At 41.0% G+C, this 12,348-nt stretch overlaps 1 protein-coding gene across 1 annotated transcript in view; it reads left to right on the top strand.

Moving 5' to 3' along the window:
* PHLPP2 (PH domain and leucine rich repeat protein phosphatase 2) overlaps nucleotides 1-10,879 on the top strand; it is a 67,881-nt gene extending 57,002 nt beyond the window's left edge. Inside the window, exons 12-17 of the mRNA XM_012660452.1 lie at nucleotides 2,748-2,910; nucleotides 3,145-3,275; nucleotides 3,878-3,988; nucleotides 4,843-5,037; nucleotides 6,916-7,147; nucleotides 9,689-10,879. Of these exons, the coding sequence (XP_012515906.1) occupies nucleotides 2,748-2,910; nucleotides 3,145-3,275; nucleotides 3,878-3,988; nucleotides 4,843-5,037; nucleotides 6,916-7,147; nucleotides 9,689-10,843 (1,987 nt within the window). The 3' untranslated portion in view covers nucleotides 10,844-10,879. The remainder of the gene's footprint in view (nucleotides 1-2,747; nucleotides 2,911-3,144; nucleotides 3,276-3,877; nucleotides 3,989-4,842; nucleotides 5,038-6,915; nucleotides 7,148-9,688) is intronic.
* Nucleotides 10,880-12,348: the final 1,469 nt, after the last annotated feature.

Here is a 12,348-nt window from a genome sequence, read left to right as displayed (position 1 = left end):
GGGTCTTGCTCTTGCTCAGGCTGGTCTCGAACTCCTGAGCTCAAGGGATCCTCCCGCCTTGGGCTCCCAGAGTGCTAGGATTACAGGCGTGAGCCACTGTGCCCGGCCAAAAAATATGTTTAATTTTTAGTTCTCATTATTTAATAATGGTCTGAGAATACTCAATGTAAGATAGTACAGGTTTATGAAATAAAGAATTCTGAAGATAATTATTTTTCTTCCCTTCTCAGCACTGCTTTATAAAATACTGTTGAGTCTATTAATTTATTCATAATACATACATTGACTGCCTACTGTATGCCAAGTACTGTGTAAGACTTATAGTCTGTGACTTCAGAAAGTTTACAGTCAAATTGGGGAAATAGACAAGTATGTAGGCAATTGTTGTGTAGTTTAATAAAGGCAGCATTTTAAAGAAGATAGCATAGGTTGCTAGCTGCACTGCACGGAGCCTGGGGGTGTGGTTAGGCTTCCTCAACGAAGAGATGAATAGTTGTTAGCCAGGCTACATCTATAAAAAGATGTAAGAGAGATGTTTAATGCTATCAACATTTTAGACAGTGTCAGTGGAGAAGTAAATATCTTTCAAAAATACATTTGATAAAATAAATTTAGAATTTTTTTTTTTAAGGAGACAGGCTTTTGCTATGTTGCCCAGGCTGGCCTGAACTCTTGGGCTCAAGTGGTCCTTCTGCCTCAGCCTCCCAAGTAGCTGGGACTACACATGCTCACCACTACACTGGTTGATATTTGGAAAATTTACCGCCAGAAAAATCCATCTATACCATGAAAATAGTCATTAAAAATCATATTTTTAAAAACTAAGAACATGAAGAAATGACATTTGATGTAATTTGAATGCAATTATATATGTCATATAAAATTATAATTTTTGTGAGCATTTATAAAATGAGATAGAGATTCAGACTACAAACAGGATAAACTTGATTGCTTCCTTGAAAGAATTCAAATAATGGCTTTTAAAATGAATGCAGAATCTTAATTTCAAGAAGCGTAGATCTCTTGAAATCTTATCAGATTAGTTTAGTTGACCTCAAATATGTTCATGTAAAATGAATATAACACACCACTCACAAGATATACTAGTTTATGAAACTGCTAGGTGGTACCAGGTATAATACTCTAAAACTAATGAATCTTGCCTAATTTGACGACACTTTTATTGTTGAAGGGGTCAAAAGCAGGTTGATATAAAACTTAAAACATTGAAATGAAAGTAAGTTAGTGGTAAAGACAAGAATTAACAGGCAGTCACACAAAATTAGAGTAATCTGAATATACGTAATAAAGCTAAATGGAATTTAGGAGCGGCATATTGAAGAAAATGTATACTCCGTACTGAATAATAAATCCACTATGAGATCATTTCCTAAGCAGTGTTATAATTATACAGGCACAGTATAGATCTTGTTTCTTTTGGACTATTTTCAGGATCTAGCACAGTTCTGGGTACTCAGTAAGAAACTGATTGAGATATGGGTGCTGCATTTTTATTTACAAGTCAGGAAAATCTAGGCAGAGAGTAGTATAAGGGAAAAACATGAGATTTGGACATGGGAACATTTTAAAATACTTTATTAAATAAAAAAAAACAAGTTATAAAATGATATATTTAATATAGCACCATTTTTTAATTTGAAAAATATACCTAAAAAAGACAAGAATACTTTTCACCAAAATGTCATCAGAGATTATCTCTGAGAGTGGAATGAAAAGATTTTTTTTTTCTGTTTGTCTCTATTTTTCAGTTTTTTTCCACGTGTATATATTACTAGAAAGAAAAATTATTTTAATTTACTAAGCCTACTTATTGAAGAGTATTTTTGAATTTTCTAGCAATAAAAATATGTTATATGAAAAAGATAAGATAAAATTTATGTAAAACAAATACTCGTGAAAAATTTGGTAGAAAATTCAGCAAAATGATCATAGTAATTCTTTCAAATTTCTGGTAGTATTAGTGATTTATTTTCTTTATTTTTCAAACTTTCTCTCCATGTTACAGCAGTTTATTTTTATAATTTTTTAAACTTATAAATCAAAAGAAATAAGAACAATTTGTAATAATCTGGTTAATGGTGTTAAGCTGACTGTAAGTATTTTGCTTACCATGTAGAAAGCGTTGCTCAGTCAGTGGAACAATGGGAATCATTGGCGGCACAGGCCTGAGCACATTGCTCTCTGTAAAATAGGAACTTGATAAATGTTTAGTGGAGATGAATTATGTTACGAACAGGTAACTGTAGAAATTTAAGCTGTAAGGAACCTTAGGTGATGATTTAGTACAACTTTTTTTTTATAGCTGAAGTTATTGAGGTCCACTGACCTTAATTTGCCCAGTATTTTGCAGCTAGATAGTGGGGAAGCAAGCATCAGGACTAACCTCCCAATTCTAGGCCAATCCTTTTTTAGCCACTCCCTGTAAATTAAATAACAGGGATACGATCATGCCCACAAGATCCAACAACTGTAAGAAAAGCAAGACCCAACTACTGCTTCAGTCTTTGAAACACACTGAGAGACAGACAGATTAGGCTGACATAGAGCAGGAGTGGTCATCTTGGTGAGCCACTGCCTTCGCTGGTGTCTACTTAATTTTAATTCTCACCAGTCATCTGGCAGTGGACCAGGTCAGCCTTCTGTACTCTGTGGTGGTTATAAAATAGCACCTGCTTGGTAGCTGCTCATTTTTGGTACAGTGTAGTATTTTGATTTTTCTTTTTCAGCAAACTAAATAAATTGGAGCAATTGGAGGAACTGAACCTAAGTGGCAATAAGCTTAAAACCATTCCCACAACCATAGCAAACTGCAAAAGGCTGCACACCCTTGTCGCACACTCCAACAACATCAGCATTTTCCCGGAAATACTGCAGTTGCCTCAGATCCAGGTACTTCTGTGTGCTGGAATGATGATGAAATGGCAGGAGTGTGCATTAGATTATTCTCATAAGGAAGAAATATTATTCTCTTCTCATATACCCAGTTTGGGACGAGTGTACGTAATTGATTCCTGGGAAGAAATTACGCTCCACTTTGGGGATATAGTAGGAGATTGAACATTTGGGAGTAAAGAACTAACTCACTGTGATGTATTTTCTTTTGATTTCTCCATTTCTTCTTAGTTTGTAGACCTGAGTTGCAACGACTTGACAGAAATCCTGATTCCAGAGGCACTGCCCGTCACGTTACAAGACCTTGACCTGACTGGAAATACAAATCTGGTTCTGGAACACAAGACTCTGGACATATTTAGGTAGGACAGATTTTGAAATTGAATCTGTTTTTGCTCTTAGGTCTGCCAGACATGTGTGGGTCTTCTCTAGGACTATGGAGACCTCGATTAATTAAACGAATAGAATGAATTAGACCATAATGCTCCTAGGTTCTCTTCTTTGATTCAGTTATGAATGGATGTTCTATCCAGTAGTCAGTCTGTTTTTAGTAGACATGGCCACTACCCACCCACACACTGAGTATTTTCACATAAGAGGCGTAGATGTTTGAGGTGGCATAGATCACGTCACAGCATCTTAGAGACAATACAAGTTCATTCATTGTACCAACACTTTATTTTGTCAGCTGGCTGAAACTTAGAAATCTTTTTTGTGCTTAGTTTTTTACTGCAACAAATGGCATTAATTATAACAATATTGGCTCCTATTTCTTCCTCCTCCCTTTTCCTTTCTCTCTTCTCCTCCTTGGCCAGGAGTTCAGCATACTACTTTCATTCAGTCTCTCTGGAAATGTATCTTTGTCAACAGATTATTTTATAAAAAGCTATATTATTGTTGGGATAGTTTTTTTAAAATACAGATGAATATACAGTTTAATCTTCCCTTCCTCCATTTTCCACAGCCATATCACAACCCTGAAAATTGATCAGAAACCTTTGCCAACCACAGATTCTACAGTCACATCAACCTTCTGGAGCCACGGACTGGCTGAAATGGCAGGGCAGAGAAATAAGTGAGTATGTTGGCCGTGGAGACTGAGAAAGAAAAAAGGCAGCCCCTGGCATGTGAGAATAGGTCTGAGGCCCACAGTTAGGCCATGTTGTTCTCCTTTTGCACGTGAACAAATCACAGCATGTCAGTGTTGGATAAAATCCCTCTGAGACCATGATAAAGGGAGACAAAAAGAAGATGAATGTACAGTCAGCAAAGCACCAGACACCCCCTTTCATGGCTAAAATGGGTGAATGCTACTTTCTTTGCCAGTTATAGCTTTATCCTTCTGCTAATCTTTGTTCCATGTAGATAAGATATATTGAGATACCCAACCAAAGAATGGCCCCACTTTCTGATAGCACCCAATCTAGTATGATCCTCCACCTCCTTAGACCCTCTGCAGAATGACCCAGCCAAAGCCCAAAACCTCTACTAGGTTCTTTCCAGCACTCTCTTACCTATACACCCCAGAGTTCCATGGTGAGCATTCCCTTGTTGCAAAGAGTAATAAATTCAACTTGTTCAACCACAGGTGGTGTGCTTTGGTGGTCTTCGACTGAAGGTTCTTGACAAAACTAGTCCTTAATTACTACTAAGAGAAAACATTTTATCTTTCCAGCCTGTGGCAGCATCACACAGCTAATAAGTACTGCCCATGAATGTGGCTGAATTTCCCCTTTCCTTAGGATATCAGCTCTTCCAGATGCTGCTTAAGTATCATATCTAGGGACTTTTTTTGTGTGTAGATTATGGTTTACTACTAGTCTTCTCCACTTTGAGTTAATAGTTACTTTTTAAAAGAATGCTCCCTGATGAATAATCTTTTACTGATAACTTTCTTTGATGATTGTCTTTCTCCTATTTCTGTCATAGGCTGTGCGTTTCTGCACTTGCCATGGATAACTTTGCGGAGGGAGTGGGAGCTGTGTACGGCATGTTTGATGGGGACCGAAACGAGGAGCTCCCTCGCCTGCTCCAGTGCACGATGGCAGATGTACTTGTGGAAGAGGTGCAGCAGTCAACAAATGACATGGTTTTCATGGCTAACACCTTCTTGGTGTCTCACAGGTAAGCAGGTGGGTTGAATAATCCCTAACTCACTTCTACTTTTGCAAAATAAATCTCTCTAAACCAGGTCAGGGTCCACATTATGAATACAAGGTCAAGGAGAGATCTTACTACTACTTCCATGATCATCCTCTCCATATATCAGCATGGAGTGTGGGGATCTGGCTCTTTGAAGAGCCTGTGGAGTCATCTGTTTTCTCTGTTGAACCCAAAGGCTGCTGAGGATCTGGGAAGCCCAGAATTTATGTGCAAATGTTGTCTGTGTGTATATGAGGCTGTACATTTGGGGAGGGAAGGTGGTAAGCTTTCATAAGATTGTCCAAAGGGTCAGTAATCTACAGAAAGGTTAACAAGCATTCATCAGATTCATGTGTTTAGAATACTTGTTATTGGGGGTTTACCCCACTAATCTTCTAATTAAAGTCTAAACCACTTAAGGGCAAAAACCATGTACAGATGGGGTTACAATGGGGTTATGTCCTGATAAAGTTCTGTCAGTTGAAAATATTGTAAGGTGAAAAAAATGCATTTAATACTTCTAACCTATCAAACATCATAGCTTAGCCTAACCCACCTTAAATGTACTCCGAATACTTACATTAGCCTATAATTGGGCAAAATCATCTGGCAATACTACACTGTAGAATATCGGTTGTTTTCCTGCCATGATCGCATGGTTGACTGGGAGCTGTGGCTCACTGCTGCTGCCCAGCATGGCGAGAGAGGGTCGTACTGTATGTCACTAGCCCAGGAAAAGATCAAAATTGAAAGTACAGTTTCTACTGAATGCATACAGTGTTGCTTTCACATCATCATGAAGTTGAAAAATTGTAAGTCATACTACTGTAAGTCAGGGACCGTCTGGATAAACAAACAGTAATGGAGCATCGTGCGCATCAGGTGGGCTGCATGGAGGATGTGAACAACTGAGAGGTTGTCAACTTGTATAATCAAGGTTGAAATGGAACAGCCTGCAGCTTGAACTGGTTTTATCTGTCGTTATAACACAAAGCAAGGTGTTGGGAAAGGAGTCTATTTTTCAGTAGTAAAACTGAGCAGGAGACTTGGCAAAATAAAGGGTTTGTGAATGGGAACTCAATCTGTGAAGCACCTCTCAAGAGCTAGGCACTGTACCATGTATTTTTTATACTATATTTTTAATTTTCAAAACAAGCCAGAGGGGTAGGTCTTTTATCCGAGACATTTCTTAGAGAAATAACTTGCTCAGGATCTATAGCCAGGAAATGGCAGAGGTGGAATTTGAAATGAGATCTAATAGTGTCTGCTCCTTGCTGGCATTGTGCACTAAGTGCAGGTGTGGACGCCACGTGTATGGGGGAAACAGAAGGAAAATTATGGTCCTTTCCAAGAAACTTACAAGTGAGCGGTTCTCAAAGTGGTGTTGTAGGACCAGCAGCCTCGGCATCACCAGGATTTGTTAGAAATGTGGATTACTGGGCCAGCCCCTTATATGCAGTAAATCAGAAACTGGGGTGGGGCCCAGCAGTCCCTGCTCTAACGAGCCCTCCAGGTGGTTCTGATGTGCTAAAGTGTGAGAACCTCTGAATTAGCAAGTCTGTGATCAGATACAGAAGCAGTAGAGAGAGATGCACCTTCACTGTCTCCCCAACCCTGCCCCCCATCCGCCCGTCTCCACCCTCCACCTTCTGTAAAATCTCTTTTCTCAGTCAGCTGAGAGTGGAAGGCAAAGCTCTCTTTACCACCATCACCCACAGCAAGAGTCTGCCGTCAGGTGGGTAAGGGTGAGGCTGGTTCACGATCACAGGGCAGAAAACCACGGAAAGGACAGACGTGAAGGACCCCCACTTCCTTCTGAAACTAGTTACCATGTCTTCATTTTCTTTTCTTTCTAAACAGGAAACTAGGAATGGCCGGCCAGAAGCTGGGCTCCTCTGCTCTCCTGTGCTACATCCGCCCTGACACTGCCGACCCAGCAAGCAGTTTTAGCTTGACTGTGGCCAATGTTGGCACGTGCCAAGCAGTCCTGTGCCGAAGTGGGAAGCCACTGCCCCTCTCTAAAGTCTTCAGCCTGGAGCAGGACCCAGAGGAAGCACAAAGGGTGAAGGAACAAAAAGCCATCATTACAGAGGTGCGTCTCCCTCTCTGTCAGTCACTTCCATCCCCAGATCTAGTGATCACTTTTGCTGTGCACAGAAGTGACGAAAGTCTTCTCCTGTTATGCCTTGTAAATTGTATCCAATCCAAATAAAAGTTCAATTCAGATGGTTTTAGTAATAGTACCAGAAGAAAATCTACTGAGCTGTTAGTAACTAACAAAAAGAAAAAGCAAAATGAATTAGATATGAAAATTCCTAATTTGTGATCCTTTAAATACGTAGCCAACATGTAAAGTGTATGTTGAGTGTCCGCTTTAGCTAATTTCCAACTCATCTGGTTTGTTTTTCCAAACAGAAGAAGCGTTTTATAGTTTGACGTCCCCATTCTGAAGTGCAACATTTCAAAATATTTTTCTGTTTATACTGTATACGGCTTACTATGCTCTAGTGTTCTTTTTTAATAATGAAGCATCAATATTTCTACTATATTTTAGCTTTTCTCCTTTTTTAGAAATCAGCATAACACTTTTGCTATCAAAAAAACTTTAGCAATTACATATGAACATTGTTTATTGCAAAGCAGTATTCTGTTCAGATCTTTTGCCCATTTTAAATTGGATTGTTTATTTCTTTATCGTTGAGTTTTAAGAGTTCTTTGTATACTTCATAAACAAGTCCTTTATCAGAAATGTGTTTTGCAGCTATTGTCTCCCAGTCTGGGGCTTGTCCATTCTTTTAAGTGTTTTCTACGGAGCAGAAGTTTTTGGTTTTATTGAAGGCCCACTTGTCAGTTTTTTTCTTTCATGAATCGTGCTTTTGGTGTATATAAGAACTCATCGCCAAACCCAAGGTCACCTAGATTTTCTTCTGTGTTACCTTCTAGAAGTTTTATAGTTTTGTGTTTTGTATTACTCTTTAGGTCTGTGGTCCATTTTGAGTTAATTTTTGTGAAAAGTATAAGCTCTGTGTCTGGAGTCATGTTTGCACGTGGATGTCCAGTTGTTCCAGCACCATTTGTTGAAAAGACTGTCCTTTCTCCATTGAATTGCATTTGCTTGTTTGTCAGAGATCAGTTGACTGGATTTGTTTGGGCCCGCTACTTGTGGGCTCTCTATTTTTCAGAGTTCTGTATAAGGACTATCCATCTTAGGGTCCGTCCTAGGAAACAAAACCGAAAAGAATCATTATGATGTGGTTGATACTGTTAGGATTCTGGAAGTAGGCATTAGTTTTAGGAGGGTCTTTCAGTCAAAACAAATGAAAGATAAAATATAACTTTTTTTTTTTTTTTGAGACAGAGTCTTGCTTTGTTGCCTGGGCTAGAGTGAGTGCCATGGTGTCAGCCTAGTTCACAGCAACCTCAAACTCCTGGGCTCAAGCAATCCTCCTGCCTCAGCCTCCCGAGTAGCTGGGACTAGAGGCATGTGCCACCATGCCCGGCTAATTTTTTCTATAGATATGTTTTTAGCTGTCCAGATAATTTCTATTTTTTAGTAGAGACGGGGTCTCGCTCTTGCTCAGGCTGGTTTGAACTCCTGAGCTCAAACAATCCCCCCGCCTCGGCCTCCCAGAGTGCTAGGATTACAGGCGCGAGCCACCACGCCCAGCTAAAATATAACTTTTTAAATTTAAAGATTTCTGTATTTATTTTTTAAGGGATGTCACCCAGGCTGAACTCAAACTCCTGGGCTCAAGTGATCCTCCTTCCTTAGCCTCCCAAGTAGGTGGGACTATAGGTGCATGCCCCACCACACCTGGCTTAAGATAACTTTTTTTTTGACTATTTTTATAGAACTTAGATATTGTTATTTTAACCACAAACGTTAATTGTTAACCTATTATTTGCCAAACGTTATGGAGTTTTTGTTTGTTTTTTTTCCTTGAGGAGAAATCAACACAAAGTGTCTGGTGCATGAACATTCCCAACCTTCAAGCAAGGTTATTCCTTTTCCTCTAGGTGTCAAATGACATGGGTTCTGATTCGATGTGCTGTTTATTCTCGGTACCATCCTTACAGAGTGGATAAATCATGCTGCAGGTTTCACACTCTGCTTTTCTAGGCTGAATAACCTTAGAGATTATTCGATGCTTTAGCTACCAGGATTTTCTTAGCCAATTGGTATCTTTTCAGTCCCAACCGTGCCTTTAAATGAGAAGTCATTTTTAGTGACCCATTTGAGTTTTGACCTCTTCGAGAGCACTAGTGATGGAGAATTAATGGCAATTCTGCCTGTTGTTTTCCTAACACATGTTTCTCTATTTAAGGTCATGCTGAGGCTTGTCCTTCATGTTAGAGCAAATATCTTTTGAGATAGTGGTACCTTTAGTCACTTAATTCAATTGAATTGAATTCAGTCCTTTGAACTATTTGGTATAATAACCGTGTAGTATTTTGTCTTTTGAGACTTCTCTACATTGATTTTTAAAGTACACTTAAAATTATACTCTTCCATAGGAAAAATCATGTAACAAATTCTATTTTATTGAGGATCCCTAAGCACTGCAGTCTAGAAAGATATAAAGTGACATATCACTGTTGCTTGTTTCTCAGTCTACGTTCTGCTCATCTCTAGGACAACAAAGTGAATGGGGTCACCTGCTGTACCCGCATGCTGGGCTGTACTTACCTCTACCCCTGGATCCTCCCCAAACCCCACATTTCTTCCACTCCGCTTACCATTCAAGATGAATTGCTGATTCTAGGCAACAAAGCATTGTGGGAACACTTGTCGTATACGGAAGCTGTCAATGCAGTGCGTCACGTACAAGACCCATTAGCAGCTGCCAAGAAGCTGTGTACGTTAGCACAGAGCTATGGTTGTCAGGACAATGTAGGGGCGATGGTGGTTTATTTGAACATTGGTGAGGAAGGCTGCACTTGCGAAATGAATGGACTCACCCTCCCAGGTCCTGTGGGATTTGCTTCGACCACCACCATCAAGGATGCCCCCAAGCCCACCACTCCCTCCTCTAGCAGTGGGATTGCCTCTGAGTTCAGCAGTGAGATGTCCACCTCGGAGGTGAGCAGTGAAGTGGGCTCCACTGCTTCTGACGAGCATAATGCCGCGGGCCTGGATGCTGCCTTGCTTCCACGGCCAGAGAGGCGCTGCAGCCTTCATCCAGCGCCCACCTCTGGGGTCTTTCAGCGCCAGCCTTCTTGTGCCACCTTTTCCAGTAATCAGTCTGACAACGGCCTGGACAGCGATGATGACCAGCCTGTTGAAGGGGTCATAACCAATGGCAGCAAGGTGGAAGTGGAAGTAGATATCCACTGCTGCAGAGGAAGAGATCTCGAGAGCTCTCCTGCTCTTGCTGAGAATCCTCCTGCCCTGTGTCCTGAGGAGCATGCTAGAGGGTTGGGATTTGGGATCCGAAGACAGAGCAGTGTGACTAGTGGCATACTGCTGCCAGTGAGTAAGGACAGGATAGAGTTACAGAAGTCTCCCTCCACTTCCTGTCTCTATGGAAAGAAACTCTCGAACGGCTCTATCGTGCCCCTAGAAGACAGCCTGAACCTCATCGAAGTGGCCACAGAAGCACCCAAGAGGAAGACTGGCTATTTTGCTGCCCCCACTCAGCTGGAACCGGAGGATCAGTTTGTTGTACCTCGTGACCTGGAAGAAGAAGTGAAGGAACAGATGAAACAGCACCAGGAAAGCAGGCTCGAGCCCGAGCCCAATGATGAGGATCGGACCGAGCCCCCAGAGGAGTTTGACACGGCGCTGTGACTCCACCCCCACAGTGGCACGATGCGGGGAAAAGGCTGTGTGCTGTTGTCGCGGGACCCTGCCAGTGGCATTTTGCCTCTGCATTTCTAAACCACAGGTGCGCGGGGCGGAACTCGGAGCCAAAGGCGAGAGTGATCAGGGCCTGGCTCTGGATAAGCTAGTAGCCACCGTCAGTGTTAGTTTCACGTGGAACCTGCATTGGAATTCCCAGAGTTGCTGGGAAGGAAGCAGCTGTTCTGTATCAGTCCTACCACCTGCCATTAACCCTTTCTCTCCTAGGATCATTTTGAGAATTTGCCTGCCTGGGCAGGAAAGGGACTATTTCTGTGGAGGAAATAACTGAAGGTTGATTCCCTTTACTAATTGCTGCTGATGGATCTCTGTGACAGAGAAATCACCTTATCTCTCAAACTAACTAATGGGGTATGATGTGACTAGTCACATGGCTTTTCATTCTTCTCTACGAGAATACAGCCTATCAAAATGATGTCTATTGGAAATGTAGAACCAATCAAACAATTAATTTATGTACGTAATGTAATGAGAGCACTTTTCATTGACTGTGAACTTTTTATTTTTGAATCTGCACTCGAGCCAATCTTCTTAAAGGCAGCCCGGCACCTTTGTCCACAGGCAGAGAGCTAGTCGGCATTGTAGCCTTCTCTGAGGGTACTAGGAAGGGCCCTGGGAACTGGTTTAACTGTTGGATGTCAGACTGTGAAAGCTCCTGAGAAACTTGGGATAGTAGGATCTTCTTTTGGGGATGAAGATGGGGGAGAAGTGAGGACTAAGACTACATTCTCCCAAATCAGAAAGAGAATTACCCCTTGACAAATGTGAAACCTGCTAGGAATTTCCCAGCAGATCACAAGGGTGACATTTGGGGATTGGCATCTGTCCCTGACGTGCGGTAGGTAGGGCTGGCAGTCAGCCTCCTAACAGGGAGGGCCAAGGCTGACACTGCTCGCGTCCAGGTAACGTTGAGTTATGGCGGATGACTGTGAAACAGACTGAGGCCAAAAGAGAACAGATGGATGGAGCTCACAGGTTAGACTTGTTCCTTCTCTTACTCTAGAGCAGAGGGATGGTTTTCTAGAATGTTGGAAGTGAGTTGAGAGCTCACCTCTTGAATGTTAAACAGTGTACTGTTCTGAAAACTGTTTATTCACCTTATGTAGTTTCAGAATATTGGACTCAATACTAATATAAGAAAGACACTTAATTGAGAAATTCTTAAGCTTACAGAAAACCTGTATTTTTTGCACATTCCATATAACCCTAGCAAAATGCAGTTCCTTCCACATTTCTGTCGCTTTTTCCATTAGAAGATTTACTTAGGAAAATTAATTCCCATTTATTCCTACAAAATTTTGGTATTGCTTGACTTTACCCAATGGGGAACATGCTTTGAATTTTTGGAACACTTACATAATTAAAAAGAAAATAGAGTGGAACCATTTTTAATTTGTTTCATCAGAAACAAAATGTTAAAGAGAAGGTTGAAT

The sequence above is a fragment of the Propithecus coquereli genome, unplaced genomic scaffold (genome assembly GCF_000956105.1).
Source record: "Propithecus coquereli isolate 6110/MARCELLA unplaced genomic scaffold, Pcoq_1.0 Scaffold67, whole genome shotgun sequence".
In the NCBI taxonomy this organism is placed as follows: Eukaryota; Metazoa; Chordata; class Mammalia; order Primates; family Indriidae; genus Propithecus; species Propithecus coquereli.
This window is presented reverse-complemented; position numbering and strand designations above follow the sequence as displayed.